Source organism: Gobio gobio, assembly GCF_949357685.1.
Source record: "Gobio gobio genome assembly, chromosome: 15".
Lineage (NCBI taxonomy): Eukaryota > Metazoa > Chordata > Actinopteri > Cypriniformes > Gobionidae > Gobio > Gobio gobio.
In genome coordinates this window covers 48,596,781-48,616,833 of record NC_137108.1, presented here as the reverse complement: position 1 = coordinate 48,616,833, position 20,053 = coordinate 48,596,781, and the positions used below count along the sequence as shown (strand labels likewise).

At 41.7% G+C, this 20,053-nt stretch overlaps 2 protein-coding genes across 2 annotated transcripts; both read right to left on the bottom strand.

Annotated features, from left to right (window-relative positions):
• Positions 1 to 4,668: 4,668 nt before the first annotated feature.
• LOC307138917 (free fatty acid receptor 3-like) lies at positions 4,669 to 5,652 on the bottom strand (the record flags this gene model as incomplete). Its single annotated transcript, XM_079837611.1, has 1 exon — positions 4,669 to 5,652. The coding sequence occupies one exon, from the start codon at positions 5,650 to 5,652 to the stop codon at positions 4,669 to 4,671; it is 984 nt and encodes a 327-aa protein (XP_079693737.1).
• A 4,319-nt stretch (positions 5,653 to 9,971) lies between these two features.
• Positions 9,972 to 19,844, bottom strand: LOC307138918 (free fatty acid receptor 3-like). Its single transcript, XM_079837612.1, has 4 exons — positions 19,773 to 19,844; positions 15,264 to 16,783; positions 10,515 to 10,610; positions 9,972 to 10,410 (listed from the first exon to the last, which is right to left on the bottom strand). Exon 2 carries the CDS (start codon positions 16,761 to 16,763, stop codon positions 15,780 to 15,782), a length of 984 nt encoding a protein of 327 aa, XP_079693738.1. The 5' UTR covers positions 16,764 to 16,783; positions 19,773 to 19,844; the 3' UTR covers positions 9,972 to 10,410; positions 10,515 to 10,610; positions 15,264 to 15,779.
• Between the last annotated feature and the right edge of the window lie 209 nt (positions 19,845 to 20,053).

The window sequence follows — 20,053 nt, the reverse complement described above, 5'->3', positions numbered from 1 at the left end:
GGTACTGTAAATAACAGTCGGCAGTGCAAATGAGCATAATACAGTTAAGTTATGGTAGTGCAAAATGAATAAGTAAACAGTTGTGACTGTAATAAACAGTCGGTAGTGCAAATAACAAAGTGAAGGCGGATGTGAGGTAGGAGAGTTATCAGTATATGAGGGGAGTGGATCAGCGGGGGTTTGAGTTCAGTAAAGAGACAGCTCTGGGGAAAAAACTGTTCTTTAGTCTGCTGGTCCTGGTCCGGTGGATCCTGAAACGCCTGCCGGAGGGCAGGAGAGAAAACAGTCTGTGGGCTGGGTGAGAGGAGTCCTTGAGGATGCTGCGAGCTCGATGCAGGCAGCGTTTCCTCTGGATGTGTTCGATGGCAGGCAGTGGAGTCCCTGTGATGCGCTGGGCAGTTTTCACCACCCGCTGCAGTGCCTTGCGCTCCGCAACAGAGCAGCTCCCATACCACACTGCCACACAGTTGGTCAGGATGCTTTCTATTGCGCAGCGGTAGAAGTTCACCAGGATAGCCGAGGAGAGCTGATTCTTCCTCAGTGTCCTCAGGAAGAAGAGGCGCTGGTGAGCCTTCTTGACCAGTCTGGAGGTGTTGGTCGTCCACGACATGTCCGCCGAGATGTGGATCCCCAGGAACTTGAAACTGGAGACACGTTCAACAGCCATTCCATTGATGTGGATGGTGTCGTGTGTGCCTCTTGACTCCTTCCTGAAGTCCACGATGAGCTCCTTCGTTTTGGTGGTGTTGAGGAGCAGGTTATTTTCGGTGCACCATGTGGCCAGGTGCTGGATCTCCTCCCTATAGGCAGTCTCATCGTTGTTGCTGATGAGACCAATCACCGTTGTGTCGTCCGCAAACTTGACGATAGAATTAGATCCAAACACAGGCTTGCAGTCGGCGGTGAAGAGGGAGTAGAGAAACGGGCTTAGCACACAGCCCTGTGGTACACCAGAGTTAAGAGTGATGGATGTGGAGCAGGTGAATCCTGAACGAACATTCTGGGGTCTGTCAGTTAGGAAGTCCAAAATCCAGTTACACGTTGAAGTGTTGATGCCCAGGTCTCCAAGTTTGGCTATTAACTTGGTTGGGATGACAGTGTTGAATGCTGAGCTGAAGTCAACAAACAGCATGCGTGCGTAAGTGTTTTTATTGTCCAGGTGAGTGAGCACAGAGTGCAGTGCCATGGAAACTGCATCCTCTGTGCTCCTATTGCTGCGGTAGGCAACCTGGTGTGAGTCCAGTGTGGATGGTAGAGAGTCTTTTAGGTGTTCCAGGACCAGCCGCTCAAAGCACTTCATAACGATGGGTGTGAGTGCTACAGGGCGGTAGTCATTAGGGCACCTCGGGTTAGAGTGTTTTGGCACTGGCACAATGGAAGTGCGTTTAAAGCATGAAGGTACAGCTGCTTGGGCAAGAGACAGGTTGAAAATGTCTGTAAAAACCCCAGCGAGCTGCACCGCACATGCCCTGAGAACACGACCAGGGATGTTTCTGGTCCAGCAGCCTTGTGCGCGCTGATCCGGCTCAGTGCCTTGCAGACATCTGTGGAGGAGAGTGTGATTGGTGGGTCAGCTGAGGGTTTGAGCTTGGTGGCAGTTTCTCTGTTGTCTCTTTCAAAGCAAGCATAAAAGTAATTTAGCTCGTTCAGGAAGTTAACATCAGTGGCTGCGGGGGTGGAGTGGGTGGGTTTGTAGTCACTGATGGCCTGAATGCCCTGCCACATGCGTCGAGGGTCAGAGTTGGAAAAGTGTCCCTCTATCTTTAGCTTGTAGCAGTGCTTGGCCTTTTTGATCCCCCTCTTCAGGTTTGCTCTGGACGTACTGTAGGCTTGTGCATCTCCTGATCTGAAGGCAGTATTGCGTGACTTCAGCAGGAGTCGCACTTCCCTGTTCATCCATGGCTTCTGATTTGGGTATGTGGTGATCTGTTTCTGGGTTGTAACACTGTCAATGGTGGTATTGATATGATCCAATACAGAGGAGGTGTAGAAGTCAATGTCTGTGTGAGCACCACTGGTGGCTTGAGAAGCAAACACACTCCAGTCTGTGTGTAGAAACCTTTCCTGGAGTGTGGAATCAACCCCCGCAGGCCACACCTTGATGGTCTTCACTGATGGCTTCACACGGTTGATGAGGGGTGCATATTTGGGGATGAGGAACAAAGAAAGGTGATCTGACTGTCCCAAGTGGGGGAGGGGTGTCGCAACGTAAGCACCAGCCATGTTTGTGTAAACATGGTCTAAGGTTTTGTTTCCTCTGGTGTGGCAGGAAACATGCTGGTGAAACTTGGGTAGCACTGACTTTTAGTTTGAATGATTAAAGTCACCTGCAACAATAAAAGCAGCTTCCGGGTGATCAGTCTGTTGTTTACTGATGGCTGCATGAATTTCTTTCATAGCAAGCTTGGCATCAGCATCCGGGGGAATATAGGCTGCAGTTATAATGGTGGAAGTGAACTCCCGCGGTAGATAAAACGGTCTACATTTAACCATGAGAAACTCGAGGTTAGCTGAACAATGACTCCCAACAATAGCAGAGTTTGTGCACCAGGCTTTGTTAATGTAAATGCACAATCCACCACCTCTGGTCTTACCGGAGCCATCTAATGTTCTATCCGCCCGGAGCTCAATAGCGGTGTCCGGTATTCCGCCGTTTAGCCAGGTTTCCGTGAAGATTAGGACGTTACAGTTCAAAAGTTTCTTGCTGTGTGTGATGCTGAGTCGAATCTCCTCCATTTTGTTCACTAGCGACCGTACATTGGCAAGGAAAATACTGGGTAAAGTATTTTGTCAGCTGTGTGGAAATACTTCACACTGGAAACACCGCAGAGCAAGAAAATGCTTGCAAAACATTCTGTCACTCTCGCTGAAATCTACACTTAAAGCAGAGATAAACGTGCGATGCACGCAGGAGATTCATTCATCATACAGTGATTGACAGTTAAATAGTTTAAATAGTTTAACCGAAAATAGTTTCAAACAAAACACAGCAGAACCACAGCGCATCTGACATGACTGGCATTAGGTTGGCTTGACGTTCGCGAATCTATTCTAGGGACCGTCTCTAAAGTTACATACAACATTGGTAGGCTATACACGTTTCTAACTTAAATGGCATTTGAAGAGAATGACTTAGTCATAAAACTGACTGTAAAGTGTTCATCTAGGTGTCCGGTAAGATGCACACCTTTTGGATTTTTGATATTTAATGAAATAAACTGTTAAATCATATGAAAATATGCTTTATTTCACTAGAATACTGTATGGGCTCTTACACAAAATATGCTAGATTTAAATGTGTCATAGCTGATAGAACACTGATGAGAATATTGCTTGAGAATATATTTACAGATATAATATTAGAGATTTATGCATTATGCGTTGCCATTGACTACGGCCATTATAAGGAAGGAAATCCCACAGAATCTAGCTTAAAAAAGTGCTTAGAGCTGCTTGATTTATTTTTTGTTTATTGATTTTCAAATCTAAATTGATAACCGTGATAATTTGGGTCACTATTATGTTCATATCATACTTGCCTGTTGAGTGGAGTGTCAGCATCATATAAAATAATGATAATAATAATATTAAAGCAAACACAGCTCTGGTATCGGAATAGTATCGGCCGATATCCAAATTCAGGTATCGGGATCGGAAGTGAAAAAATGTGGATCGGTGCATCCCTAATGAGCTGCTTGGCCATGGAAACCCATTCCATGAAGCTCTACACACTGTTATTGAGCTCATCTGAAGGCCACAGGAAGTTTGGAGGTCTGGAGCTCTTGACTCTGCAGAAAGTTGGTGACTTCTGCGCACTGTGACCCTCAGCATGTGCTGAACCCACTCTGGGATTTTACATGGCTGTTAGTTGCTGTTGCTCCCAATTGCTTCCACTTTGTTATAACACCACTAACAGTTGAGCGTGGAATATGGAAATTTCACAAATAGACTTATTGCACAGGTGGCAAACGGTACCACGCTTGAATTCACTGAGCTCCTGAGAGCGACCCATTCCTTCACAAATGTTTGTACATAACTATGCAATGTCTATCATAACTGTCCATTTGTACATAACATCATCTTTCAACATTACTATTCTGCACCTGAAACTTCTGTCACCAAGAAAAATTCCTAGTGTTTAAACATACTTGGCCTTAAACTTGTACCTCCACACGCTGTATAACTCCAAACTGGGAAGGAAGTGACGTCACAGGAACAAGTTCATATTCGAGTGCAGCGTAGAAAATAAATAAACAGCATTCATGCGCAGTGAGTGAATGGATGAATAAAGAACGAAAGCATAATCACACATTTTATTGAAAGATTAGGAACAAACAGTTTCACAAAGTTATCAAAATATCTTTGTTTAATTGACATTTATTGCAATGCTGAATATTAATTTGAATGTTAGTTTGCACTGTAATTTGTCCACTAACTGGTCAAGCTCTTAATTTCATTGTGAATAAAATTGCGCTGCTGCAAATATTAAAGTAAAATATTAGTGCAATCAGAATGTGCACGCTTGATTTTCTCTTCCGAAAACCATTTTTAAGCTGCTCCTCTTCGGTCCATCCATAAAGCATTGGGTCACGGTGGTGTAATAGCATTGAAGACGCATATGCAGGCAATACAAAGCACATCAATCAATGCAGAACCAGGCGTGATATGTTAGAGGATGCTGTCATCAGAGCTCTGTGTTCTCTCCTCTGGTTTCCTGCGGTTGAATAAAGGGCAGAGGAGAGCCGAGCGGTAACTAGGAGGGAACAGACGCCTCACCAGCTCCTGCAACACGTTCTTGAAATTCTCTCTGAGCGCCGAAGAAGAGAAGTAGAAAACGAAAGGGTCGAGACATGCATTCAGCGTGCTGGTGAGCAGAGCATGTGTTCTCCATTCACTGCTGTAGCCGCGCACAAATCCCTCCACATGTGAGATGTTGTAGGGCATGAAGCAGATGACAAAGACCAGAAGCGTTCCCAACGCCATCCCGATGGCTCTATAGCGCTTCTTGGCGTGAACTTTGGATAGACGGGAAAGTATGCAGATGCACTTGATGTAGCAGAAGCAGCAGATGAGGAAAGGAATGAAGAAGAAAACAACAGAAAGCTCCAGGCGAACCGGCAGGAGGATCTTGAGCTGTTCGGCGGTGAATTCTTCATAACAGGTGTTACGCATGGATGGATCGGTGACGTTGGGGTTAAAATAGTTGTGGTATTGCATGATGTAGACGACGCTGCAGTTCGCCATGGAAATCACCCAGAATAGGACGCTGGCTATCACGGCATTACGAGGGTTGCGTTTCAGCTTGTATTCAATGGGGAAAGCTACACCCAGGTATCGCTCCACGCTGATAGCCATCAGGTGGAGGGTGCTGTTGTAGATGGTGGAGTAGAAGATGAATCCCGACAGCGGGCAGAGGAAGTACGGCATTGTCCATTTCATGTTGGCCGCCTCCACCATGCGAAATGGCAGGAAAAAGAGGAAGAGCAGGTCAGAGATGTTTAAACTGAGTAACAGGACGTCCATTGGGGCGGGGCGCTTGCGGACCTTCTGGATGAAGGTGTAAAAAGCCAAAATATTGGCGGGAAGGCCTATGATCAGTGTGAATCCGTAGACCGCTAACACCAGGTTACTGAGAGCCACCGTCCACGCCATCGTCACTGTAGATGCCAAACCTGTTCGAGAAATAGAAATGTCATAATTTTTACTTCAAGCAAGAGCAACACATACATTCCAGAAACCTAATTGGTTCATGGTTAAACACTTAACCCTCTCAAGTCGGCGATCGCGCCAGTGCGATCGGCTCGCTTTTTTTCTTATCAGTGCCAAAGAGACTCAAATAACTCTGTCGTTTTGTATCATTCAAGCAAGTGTTATACATCATTATAATCTTATAAGTTTCTTTTTTTTTTTAGTACAGTCACAATAATTTTTTTTTTTGCTTTTTTCAAAATAAAGAAATCAAACATGATGCACGATCTGCAGCCTCTCTCTCAAAAATGTTCATTCGGATAGTTTTCAGAAAATGACCTCTAGCTTAGTGAATACTTGTCTCACAAACACGAGACATATGTCTAAAGAAACGCTGAAATGTCATGTTTTAAACACTGTAAACCAAATCAAAAACAAATATTCTGTGTTTATGTTATCCGTTTGATAGCAGAGAGATATTAGTTGTTCCTGAGCGGCTCGTTATACACTAATGCGACCATGCCCACGAAGTGCACGTTCTATTGAGATTCAAATACTGAGGCTCCGGAGGCGACGCCCACACACACATCAACTCAAACAAACACATCAAGTACTGCATTCCTACTTCAACTACATCGTTTTGAGACATGTTTAAAAATCCTGGAATAATTCTCCATGAAAAGCTGTTCATTTCTGAAAGCAACGTATTCCCCCGCTGTGTGTAAGTAGACAAAGTTTACTCTGTAAGCATCTGTGAATATTAAACGCAAAAACCTGCGCGAGGACGCACTGAAGCATTTTTTTTTAAATTAGCTCAAAATTACATGTCAGATGTAAGTAATTACCTTGACAAACTATACATCATTTAAAAGATCTAAGACTCAAGCTTCCATTTTTCTTCACAAAAGGTTATTTAAAACATTTAACTTGTGATATAAAGTAAGTTTGGAGTAAAAACATGATTTTAATCTCATTAATTGTTGTGTTTTAATAAATTGGTGTAATAAATCATAAATTATGGTTTAATAAATCATAAATTGTTGTGGCAGATAATATACACTCACCTAAAGGATTATTAGGAACACCTGTTCAATTTCTCATTAATGCAATTATCTAATCAACCAATCACATGGCAGTTGCTTCAATGCATTTAGGGGTGTGGTCCTGGTCAAGACAATCTCCTGAACTCCAAACTGAATGTCAGAATGGGAAAGAAAGGTGATTTAAGCAATTTTGAGCGTGGCATGGTTGTTGGTGCCAGACGGGCCGGTCTGAGTATTTCACAATCTGCTCAGTTACTGGGATTTTCACGCACAACCGTTTCTAGGGTTTCAGAGGAGAATGGGCCGACTGATTCAAGCTGATAGAAGAGCAACTTTGACTGAAATAACCACTCGTTACAACCGAGGTATGCAGCAAAGCATTTGTGAAGCCACAACACACACAACCTTGAGGCGGATGGGCTACAACAGCAGAAGACCCCACTGGGTACCACTCATCTCCACTACAAATAGGAAAAAGAGGCTACAATTTGCACGAGCTCACCAAAATTGGACAGTTGAAGACTGGGAAAATGTTGGCTGGTCTGATGAGTCTCGATTTCTGTTGAGATATTCAGATGGTAGAGTCAGAATTTGGCGTAAACAGAATGAGAACATGGATCCATCATGCCTTGTTACCACTGTGCAGGCTGCTGGTGGTGGTGTAATGGTGTGGGGGATGTTTTCTTGGCACACTTTAGGCCCCTTAGTGCCAATTGGGCATCGTTTAAATGCCACGGCCTACCTGAGCATTGTTTCTGACCATGTCCATCCCTTTATGACCACCATGTCCCCATCCTCTGATGGCTACTTCCAGCAGGATAATGCACCATGTCACAAAGCTCCAATCATTTCAAATTGGTTTCTTGAACATGACAATGAGTTCACTGGACTAAAATGGCCCTCACAGTCACCAGATCTCAACCCAATAGAGCGTCTTTGGGATGTGGTGGAATGGGAGCTTCGTGCCCTGGATGTGCATCCCACAAATCTCCATCAACTGCAAGATGCTCTCCTATCAATATGGGCCAACATTTCTAAAGAATGCTTTCAGCACCTTGTTGAATCAATGCCACGTAGAATTAAGGCAGTTCTGAAGGCGAAAGGGGGTCAAACACAGTATTAGTATGGTGTTCCTAATAATCCTTTAGGTGAGGGTAGATTGTTTTAAGTTATCTGGTCCACCTTTATGAAGCAACTCTGCACTGTGCCCAAGCATAATTTCCCCCTGGGGACAATAAAGTTAACTAAGCAAAAATTCACTTAATTTTGATTTTCCCCCCAGAAATTTTTACTCATCTAGTAAATTAATCTTGATTTAAGAATTTTAAATATTTGGGCTGGAAACAAGAAAAAATATCAAATAAGAAGAGCATTTTTTGCAGTGTAGTCAAATCTTTTGATCATTTAAAATATAATAGGCCTTTTTTGACTACATTCCAAATAAAATAAACTACAAAAAATATATATTTCCTTTGCTCTGTTGCTCTCTGTCACATAGCCTACCTGAGCTCATTCATTATGCAGCTCATTATGCAAACTATGTTCTTTTGTCATCTCCGGTGTTATCTCATCATTATTCACTAGCTATCACGCCTCCTCGCATATTGGCTTTGTGAAGAGAAACTGTCTCACAAATTGTAAATGAATATATTGTTTTATATGAATGAGTAGGCTCAATGATTCTCACATCAGTTTAAAGAAAAAACTCTCGGCAAATACACACAGGAGTCAAAGGTCTTGTGAACACATATCTATTGTGTGTTTTGCGGCCTTAATATTAAAACACTTTTTCTTTTTTTTTTTCAAAAACCATGCATAAACATTTTTCTCTCAAAAATACAAGCATGTACATGTCGCTCACATATCCTGGTAGTCCAGTTTGTGCTGAATACAGTGTAATTACACTTTTGCCATTAATGTGTTTATAAGCAACTGAAAAAAACACAAATGTCAGAGCATGTCAAAACTTCTAAAGGGCCCCAAAAGAGCTCAGACTCCAGAGGGTTAAACAGGGTGTTTAACCTCCTTAGCTCTGGGACCATTTTTGGGGATTTCCGCCTGGATTTGGCCTCCCCAAATTTAAAAGCTTCCCAAACCCACATTCAGTGGTCTAAATACACAATTTTGGTTTTATTTTACAGGAAAACCCTGTAAAACACAGCTTAACATGTTGTCTGAGCTGTGATAAACCTGCCAAAAAAGAGGCGCTTTTTGAATTTTTCATTATAAATTAATTTTTGACAGTGTATAACTCAGGCCCTGTGTGCTCTAGCACCCTGCAGACAGCTGCATCATGACTGGATATAGTCTTTTCAGCTCTGGAAAAAATTTGGGGCGGCTTTCACACCTACCTCATTTAGTTGGGTTGAATCGTACTAGAGTTGGTTTTCCCCTTTGGTGCGGTTCGTTTGGTCAGGTGTGAAAGCAGCAATCGCACTCGGGGTGCGCACCAAAAGCGGACCAAACAAGTGGACCGAGAGCTCCTTGAAGAGGTGGTGTCTGTACGCTTTCAAACGGGAGAACGTGATCCGACCTCGAACAGACCCAACTGCAAAAAGTACTGATAATTTTTGGACTAAACCAGCTGCCGTAGTCAGCTGCGCTGTGCATTATGGGATGAGGAAGTGTTTGTTGACAGTTTGCACTTAAGCAGCTCGCGGACAAACTTGGAATAGTGAGGAGGTGCGGAGCCTCATGGAAATTTGGTCTGATGACCATATTAGGTCCCAACTTTCGAAAGCTCACAAGAACAGCGCGATCTTCGCTTGAAGTGAGGAGCGATGCGCGCTCTCCGTTTGCAGGGCATTAGAACGTTGTTTTCAAGCCGCATCTGCGCTTCATTATAGAAATGTATTGTTTACATATTGTGGTGTATACAAATAATGTAATAGATTATGGCCAGGGACAAAACCAGCCCGCGCAGTCGCAGTTTAGGAAATACGCCATGGCCAATGAGTGATGTGGCTGTTGTCATGTGACTGCATTTTGGTTTGTTTCAACTGGTTCTGACCAAAGCAATCAGTGTGGTGTGAAAAGGAACCAAAAAGGCTGAAACATGCTACAATGTATAATTGTTTGCCCTTGGCTCGGTCCAAATGAACCGAACTAGAGATGTGAAAGCACCCTTAATTTTTTCGAGAGCTGAATGTATAAATCAATGTTTTAATTTTCAGTTTGCATAACTAGTCAAAGATGGAAAACTTGTTAAAGGGAAATACCAGACTGTGCAATGGAAAATGTAGGCTACAAGTGAAGTGACATTTATGACAGTTCAAATATAAACATTATTAGAAAATTAACTTGCACTAACATTTTAAAGACTGAAACAAAAACATATATTGTGTTTAACAACTTTAGCAACATCTGTTTCAGAACAATTTAGATTTTAGATATGTAGATGTAAAAGTAAATAAAAAATGATCTCCTTCACACCAGCAATGAAAAATATGCCCTTAAAATAATTAAATCATAAATACAGTCTATACTGTAAATATCAATACACAGGAGGAACCCATATTTATATGATTTTAGTTCATGTAATAATGAATTAAGATGAAATACAATATATGTGTGTGTATATATAGTATTACAATCTAATAATCCTTATTACATAAAACTCCATACAGAAAATTACATTTAGAAATATCGGTTCATTTTGATTGGCATTTTCTGGCCAAACCTGCAAAAAAAAAAGACCTGTTGAAGCATTAGAGCTTTCAAAAGAATCATTATCATAATCATTATATTATATATATATATATACCGAAGCAAAATATTGTATACCTTACTAAATCAGTCCAGTATCACAGAAGTGACAATGCGATGCTCCTACAGTCTTTAGAGCTTTGTCTCAACATGTCATTTTGACACATGCTGCATCTATGATGACAAAACAGGAAAGAAGCAACACTTTTTTCATTTCACTGAAAGAGGTGAGGTTTATTTTAATAGCACAGCCCCAGAATGCCCTTTCTGTACATTGCAGACAACTGTTATTAATTTTACTCAGTGCTTGAAATTACAAGATGGGCTGTTGTTGAAAGTCAAAGAGGGAAGTTTCTTCTTCTACAAACATCTTAATGAGAATTTGCTGTGAAAGTTAGTTGACTTCGCATGCATGTGCACAATAGATCATGCTTACAATGAACTCTGTTAGAGAGCTACATATGGCAACTTTATCTGTTCAATAAAGCTGTCGCCATCTCCGAAAAGCCAAGCCAATGTTGATTCTTGTTTTATTACGAGCTCTGTCGCGTTCTCTTCCAGCAGACTCTCCTCTGTTCGCCGTTTGTTTAAAACTGGTGACCCTTCCGGAGGTTGGAGATTAAGCGGCTCCATGTCAACCTTCGACAATGTGTGATTGTCATCACTACGACACACCTCTTACGGCATTGATTACAGCTTTTGTTCACACAGGACGGGTTCCAGGACTGATCACGGCAATATTACTAGATCAATCCCGGAATGTGTTTGCGTTCACACAGAAGGCACTCTGGCAATTTTACAGCAATTCAAAGCGCCGTGTGAAAAGGGCTATAGTGTACCTTTAATTTAAGGAATGCAGGTATATTTGTGAGCATTTCTATTCATCTTGCAAAAGCAGCTGCTAAAAGATAGACACAGATACAACATAGCTGTCATTTAATAAGGTGAATAACAAAACTGACATTAACCAAAGTAATAACCTAAATCTGATATCCAAGTTAAAAAACTACATGCAACTGAACAGGCAGCCCCGAATGGCAACCTCTGTGTGGTGCTCTCTAATTCTTCTTTTGTTTTTGTTTGTTTGATCTGTGTTTAGTCCAGTGGTTCTCAAAGTGTGGGGCGCGCCCTAGAAGAAAAAAAAACAGAAAATCTGACATCTCATTGAGCCCAATGTTAAAATGCCCAACTTTATAGCATAAAAAAACCTGTTTACAGTCTGGGACAAACAGTGGTTTTGGTCTATACGGCTAATTTTGCCCTTTATGACGACTGTGAGGGGGGTGAATTTTTTTATAACTCATTCGTTTACATTATATAAAGCTTTAAAGTCCTGCATAATTAAGGGGCACTTTGAGTGATAGGTGGAATTGTCGTTTGTCTGCTGTCTGTTAGTCACCTCAGCTCCGCCCACGTCCCGCCTCTTTGCCCATTTTCTGTTATCCAGGAGTGACGGACGATGACGCGCTGCCAAGATGGCAACGGCTAGCTTGACCCTACTTTACGCTTCAAAACTGCTCTTCAGAATCCTATGGGTGACGTCACGGACACTACGTCCATATTTTTTTTAGTCTATGGGTCAGACGCAGATGGGGGAAACGGGTTTCGAACCATGCTCGCAAGTATTCATCCGATCCCTTCCTAACAAATGGACACCCGCATTAACAAGGACTTTTCAAACTGCTGCATTGTGCTTCACTGAAACCTGTCTGAGCGAAGCTATTCGAGACAACGCGCTACATCTGTATGGCATCCAGCTGTTCAGAGCGGATCACATCACGGAGGTAACGAGGAAAACAAGAGGTGGTGGATTCCATTTCTACATTAATGAAAGTTGGTGTTCAGATGTAACAACTCTGAAGAAGATGTGCTCTACTAATTTAGAGGCGCTCTTCATAAACTGTAAACCTTTCTACCTGCCACAGGAGTTTTCTCTTTCATTCTCATAAATGTTTACATCCCTCCAGACACGTGTGTGAGTGTGGCGCTGCAACAGCTGGCTGAACAGATCACAGACACGGAGCAATGATATCCGGACTCTCTTATAATCATTCTTGGGGATTTTAACAAAGCAAATCTCTCCTGTGAAATGTCAAAACTCAGACAGCACGTGTCCCACCAGAGACAGTAACATACTGGACCACTGTTACACCTCAATAGAGGATGCATATCACAGCTTTGTGACTCTCTAATCGCTGTCTAGTTCGTTTTATACTGATCTACAGACAGAAACTGAAATCAGCTAAACCTGGAACAAGGACTGTAAAAAAATGGACTAATGAAGCAGAGCGGGATTTACAAGCCTGCTTCGATTGCACTGATTGACTGTTTTTGAAGCTGCATCCACAGATCTGGGCGAGCTCACAGAGACCGTTACATCAAACATTAGTTTCTGTGAGGATGCATGCATTCCTACCAGGACATTCTTATCATTCACTAATGATAAAACATTGTTTACTGGGAAACTCAAACAGATTTGTTACGGCAAAGAGGATGCTTACAGAAATGGGGATAAAATCTTGTATAACCAGGCCAAAGGAGATCAGAGTGGCTAAAAGAAGCTACTCTGAAAAGAAGCTACTCTAAACTGGTTTGAGGAATCAACAACTGGCGGAGGATCTGAATGCATTTTACTGCTGGGTTTGAAAGTGCAGACTCACACCTGCTCTAATCTGCACTTCACACATACACCAACACATCCTGCCACCTCCCTCCTCCACTTTTGCCATTCAACCTGTGTGTGGAGGATGTGAGCTGGGTCTACAAAAGAAAAATAGAAGACTAAGAAAGCTTCAGGTCCAGACGACATCTCACCTGCTTGGTTAACAGCCTGCGCTAACCAACTGGCCACAATCTTCACGCAGATCTTTAACAGATCACTGGAGCAGTGTGAAGTCCCTAGCTGCTTCAAATGCGCCACCATCATCCCGGTCCCCACAAAAAACCAAATCACTAGACTACCTGACTACAGACCTGTCACTTTCTGTGGTCATGAAGTCATTTGAGAGACTGGTGCTGGGCTACATGAAGAACATCACTGGACCCTTATTATAGAAACAAAATATTCCAAGGCACTCTCATGGTGAAGTAAACAGCCTTTAACATACTGGGCTAAATCATTAAAAACTGTTAAAAGTAGATCTACGCATTTAGGCAACAAAGCCTTCTTCAGGACACATCAATTGCTCAAACAGGTATTCTTAAATTAGTGATTAGTGGGTCATCAAAGACAGCTGTTGGTATGGGTGTGAGAGAAAAATCAATGAGAGAATTTTTTTTTTTTCAGTTTGCAGTTTGCATACAGAGCTGTGGATGATGCAGTCAACATGGGAATATCCTGCAACATCTCAATAGACCAGGATCTTATTTGTGAACTTCAGTTCAGCCTTCAATACCATCATGCCTGATCTTCTAACAGCCAAACTCGCAGCTCTCTATGCCAACCTCAATCTGTCTGTGGATCACCAGCTTCCTGACAGACAGGCAACAGCTTGTAAGACTGGGGAAACTCCCATTCAGGACTCTCACTATCAGCACTGGCGCTCCTCAGGGGTGTGTGCTCTCCCCACTGTTCTTCTCCCTGTACACGAACAACTGCACTGCAAAAGACCCGTCTGTCAAGCTGCTGACATTTGCAGATGACACAATAGTCATTGGTCTTATCCAAAACGGTGACAAGTCTGCTTACAGACTGGAGGTTGAACAGCTGGCTGTCTGGTTCATTCGTCATAACCTTTACACTTGGCACAATGCAGTCAGGCAAGTCCCGTTCTCCTCGCATCCGCCAAACCCAGACTCATCCATGCGATTGGCAGACAGAGAAGTGTGATTGGTCACTCTAGAGAACACGTCTCCACTGCTCTAGAGTCCAGTGGTGGCGCGCTTTACCCCACTGCATCCCACACTTTGCATTGCACTTGGTGGTGCAAGGCTTGGATGAGCTGCTCGGCCATGGAAACCCATTCCATGAAGCTCTACACACTGTTCTTGAGCTCATCTGAAGGCCACAGAAGTTTGGAGGTCTGGAGCTCTTGACTCTGCAGAAAGTTGGTGACTTCTGTGCACTGTGACCCTCAGCATGTGCTGACCCCACTCTGGGATTTTACATGGCCTACCACTTCGTCGGATGAGTTGCTGTTGTTCCCAATTGATTCCACTTTGTTATAACACCACTAACAGTTGAGCGTGGAATTTTGAAATTTCACAAATGGACTTATTGCACAGATGGCAAACGGTACCACGCTTGAATTCACTGAGCTCCTGAGAGCGACCCATTCCTTCACAAATGTTTGTACACCTGTGGCCATGAAGTGATTGGTTAACCTGAAATTTGGAGGGGTGTCCCAATACTTTTGGCAATATAGTGTACCAAGTCAGACATCAGGAGACAACAAGGTAGGCTACAGTCAGGACAGCTGAGAAGTTTAAGTAAGTTAGTAAGATTATTGGATCCCCCGTGCCCAACCGCTAAGATATTTACACATTTAGATTGAGAAAAGGGGCTAAGGAAACCACTTTGGAACCCACACACCCAGCCCATTTTGCCCTTGGGCTAAAACTCTCATAACTATGCAATGTTTATCATAACTGTCCATTTGCACAAAACACCTTCTTTCTACATTTCTATTACATTTATTATATTGCATTTATTCAATAAAAAAAAAAATATTATAGTGTTATTTCATTTTTATTGTGTAATTTCCATGTATGTCTGCACTATGTCTGTACTTTCCTTCTGCACTGGAAACTTCTGTCACCAAGACAAATTCCTTGTGTGTAAACATACTTGGCCTTAAAGCTCCTTCTGATTAGAAATCAAACTTGTACCTCCACACGCTGTATAACTCCAAACTGGGAAGGAAGTGACGTCACAGGAACAAGTTTTGTGTTGGTCTATCTAAAGAGATGGCAAGATAAAAATATAAAAGTTCATATTCGAGTGCAGCGAGTGAATGGATGAATAAAGAACGAAAGCATAATCAAACATTTTATTGAAAGATTAGTAACAAACAGTTTCACAAAGTTGTCAAAACATCTTTGTCTAATTAACGGCAAAAGCAATGCTGAATATTAATTTGAATGTTAGTTTGCACTGTAATTTGTCCACTAACTGGTCAAGCTCTTAATTTAATTGTGAATAAAATTGCGTTGCTGCAAAGATTTAAGTAAAATATTAGTGCAATCAGAATGTGCACGCTTGATTTTCTCCTCCGAAAACCATTTTTAAGCTGCTCCTCTTCGGTCCATCCATAAAGCATTGGGTCACAGTGGCGTAATAGCATTGAAGACGCATATGCAGGCAATACAAAGCACATCAATCAATGCAGAACCAGGCATGATGTGTTAGCGGATGCTGTCATCAGAGCTCTGTGTTCTCTCCTCTGGTTTCCTGCGGTTGAATAAAGGGCAGAGGAGAGCCGAGCGGTAACTAGGAGGGAACAGACGCCTCACCAGCTCCTGCAACACGTTCTTGAAATTCTCTCTGAGCGCCGAAGAAGAGAAGTAGAAAACGAAAGGGTCGAGACATGCATTCAGCGTGCTGGTGAGCAGAGCATGTGTTCTCCATTCACTGCTGTAGCCGCGCACAAATCCCTCCACATGAGAGATGCTGAAGGGCATGAAGCAGATGACAAAGACCAGAAGCGTTCCCAACGCCATCCCGATGGCTCTATAGCGCTTCTTGGCGTGAACTTTGGATAGACGGGAAAGTATGCAGATGCACTTGATGTAGCAGAAGCAGCAGGTGAGGAAAGGAATGAGGAAGAAAACAACAGAAAGCTCCAGGCGAACCGGCAGGAGGATCTTGAGCTGTTCGGCTGTGAATTCTTCATAACAGGTGTTACGCATGGATGGATCGGTGACGTTGGGGTTAAAATAGTTGTGGTATTGCATGATGTAGACGACGCTGCAGTTCGCCATGGAAATCACCCAGAATAGGACGCTGGCTATCACGGCATTACGAGGGTTGCGTTTCAGCTTGTATTCAATGGGGAAAGCTACACCCAGGTATCGCTCCACGCTGATAGCCATCAGGTGGAGGGTGCTGTTGGCGATGACGGAGTAGAAGATGAATCCCGACAGCGGGCAGAGGAAGTACGGCATCGTCCATTTCATGTTGGCCGCCTCCACCATGCGAAATGGCAGGAAAAAGAGGAAGAGCAGGTCAGAGATGTTTAAACTGAGTAACAGCACATCCATCGGGGCGGGGCGCTTGCGGACCTTCTGGATGAAGGTGTAAAAAGCCAAAATATTGGCAGGAAGGCCTACGATCAGTGTGAATCCGTAGACCGCTAACACCAGGTTACTGAGAGCCACCGTCCACGCCATCGTCACTGTAGATGCCAAACCTGTTCGAGAAATAGAAATTCAAATGTCATTATTTTTACTTCAAGCAAGAGCAATACATACAGGTGCTGGTCATATAATTAGAATATAATCAAAAAGTTGATTCACTTCACCAATTCCATTCAAAAAGTGAAACTTGTATATTATATTCATTCATTACACACAGACTGATATATTTTAAATGTTTATTTCTTTTAATTTTTATGATTATAACCGACAACTAAGGAACACTCCTTTCAGGTGTTATGAGAGCCCAGGTTGCTCTGATAGTGACCTTCAGCTTCTTCTGCATTGTTGGGTCTGGCATATCGCATCTTCCTCTTCACAATACCCCATAGATTTTCTATGGAGTTAAGGTCAGGCGAGTTTGCTGGCCAATTAAGAACAGGGATACCATGGTCCTTAAACCAGGTACTGGTTGCTTTGGCACTGTGTGCAGGTGCCAAGTCCTGTTGGAAAATGAAATCCGCATCTCCATAAAGTTGGTCAGCAGCAGGAAACATGAAGTGCTCTAAAACTTCCTGTTATACGGCTGGGTTGACCTTGGACCTCAGAAAACACAGTGGACCAACACCAGCAGATGACATGGCACCCCAAACCATCACTGACTGTGGAAACTTTACACTAGACCTCAAGCAACGTGGATTGTGTGCCTCTCCTCTTTTCCTCCAGACTCTGGGACCCTGATTTCCAAAGGAAATGCAAAATGTACTTTCATCAGAGAACATAACTTTGGACCACTTTTTTTCCTTTTTGTCTTTAGCCCAGGCGACGCTTCTGACGCTGTCTGTTGTTCAAGAGTGGCTTGACACAAGGAATGCGACAGCTGAAACCCATGTCTTGCATACGTCTGTGCGTAGTGGTTCTTGAAGCACTGACTCCAGCTGCAGTCCACTCTTTGTGCATCTCCCCCACATTTTTGAATGGGTTTTGTTTCACAATCCTCTCCAGGGTGCGGTTATCCCCATTGCTTGTACACTTTTTTCTACCACATCTTTTCCTTCCCTTCGCCTCACTATTAATGTGCTTGGACACAGAGCTCTGTGAACAGCCAGCCTCTTTTGCAATGACCTTTTGTGTCTTGCCCTCCTTGTGCAAGCTCTCAATTGTCGTCTTTTGGACAACTGTCAAGTCAGCAGTCTTCCCCATGATTAGCCTACAGAACTAGACTGAGAGACCATTTAAAGCCTTTGCAGGGGTTTTGAGTTAATCAGCTCATTAGAGTGTGGACCAGGTGTCTTCAATATTTCTTTTCACAATATTCTAACTTTCTGAGATACAGAATTTGGGATTTTCCTTAGTTGTCTGTTATAATCATCAACATTAAAAGAAATAAACATTTGAAATATATCAGTCTGTGTGTAATGAATTAATATAATATACAAATTTCACTTTTTGAATGGAATTAGTGAAATAAATCAACTTTTTGATGATATTCTAATTATATGACCAGCACCTGTACATTCCAGAAACCTAATTGGTTCATGGTTAAACACTTCAACAGGGTGTTTAACTGATATATGTTCCTCACCACAAAAATAACATACTTTAGACATGACAGGAAGTTGATAAGCATCTCCTCAATAAAAAAAAACGGCAAGTCAAGTCACCTTTATTTATATAGCGCTTTATACATAACAGGTTATTTCAAAGCTGGAGTCAGTTCAGTGTTGATTCAGTTCTGTTGTAAAGATCAGCAATTATTAAATTCATTTCATCTATAAAGCAGTTCTGCAGAAAAAGGCGATGTCATTGTCCAGCTCTGTTCAGTTCTCATACAACAGCATCAGTGCAGTCAGATCAATATTATTGTTGAATATTAAGTGTCCCCAACTAAGCAAGCCAGAGGCAACAGTGGCAAGGAACCCAAACTCCCTCAGGTGACAGAGCAAGCAAAAGCGTTGCATAGTTTTATCCCCTGTTGTATTGCATTTAGTATCAGTAAAATTACTTTACCAGGAGTTAGTCTCATACCCTAAATTACCACACAATGGAGCTTTAGGGTAGTAAAGAATACTATTTTTGTCTGACTTATTAATGGCAGTAAAAACAGTTCAACACAGATGGGACTGACTAAACTAAACAACTGTGCTAAATATGCATCTATGCGTGCAATATAAAATAAACATGCAGTACATTTGAGGACATTATTAAATACATTTTGAATATATAATAACATAGGAAGTGAACATGTCACACGTTTAAGTTATTACTGAGAATAAAATAAAACCACAATGCACATGCAGAGATAAAAATGCATGATTAGTTGATCCATTTTCACACCAGGGTATCTGGAGTATCTACACAACAACTAATGTTATACTACTATAGTTATAATACACTACAAGCTACTGACATCATATTATTACTCAAAATGCATTTCCTGGAATACTTCCAGACTGGTCAGCTGCAGATTTCTGCTGTCAAATATTTCAGCTGCATCATAGTGATATTTAGTCTATATGTATTTCAGTTTGCATAACTAGTCAAAGATGGAAAATTTGTTAAAGGGACATCAGATGGAAATACCAATGGAAAGTATATATAGGCTACAAGTGAAGTGACACTTATAACAAACATTATTAGAAAATTAACTAGCACTAACATTTTCAAGACTGAAACAAATATATATATATATATATATATATATATATATATATATATATATATATATATATATATATAGTATATAATATATATATATATATATAGTATATTTAGCAACATCTGTTTCAGAACTATTTAGATTTTAAATATGTAAATGTAAAAGTACATTTAAAAAATATGCCCTTAAAATATCCATCAATACTATCAAAACACAGGAGGAACCCATATTTATGTGATTTTCTTTACTGAGTTCATGTAATAATGAATTATTAGGATGAAATACAATATATGTGTGTGTGCATTAGAGCTTTCAAAAGAATCATTATCATATTCATTATATTATATATATATATATACTGTATACAGAAGTAAAATATTGTATACCTTATTAAATCAGTCCAGTATCACAGAAGTGCCAATGCGATGCTCCTACAGTCTTTAGAGCTTTGTCTCATTATGTCATTTTGACAACATGCTGCATCTATGATGACAAAACAGGAAAGAAGCAACACTTTTTTCATTTCACTGAAAGAGGTGAGGTTTTTTGAACAGCACAGCCCAGAATGCCCTTTCTGTACATTGCAGACATCTATAAATGCATGCACTTCGAACTGATATTAATTTTACTCAGTGCTTAGAATTACAAGATGGGCTGTTGTTGAAAG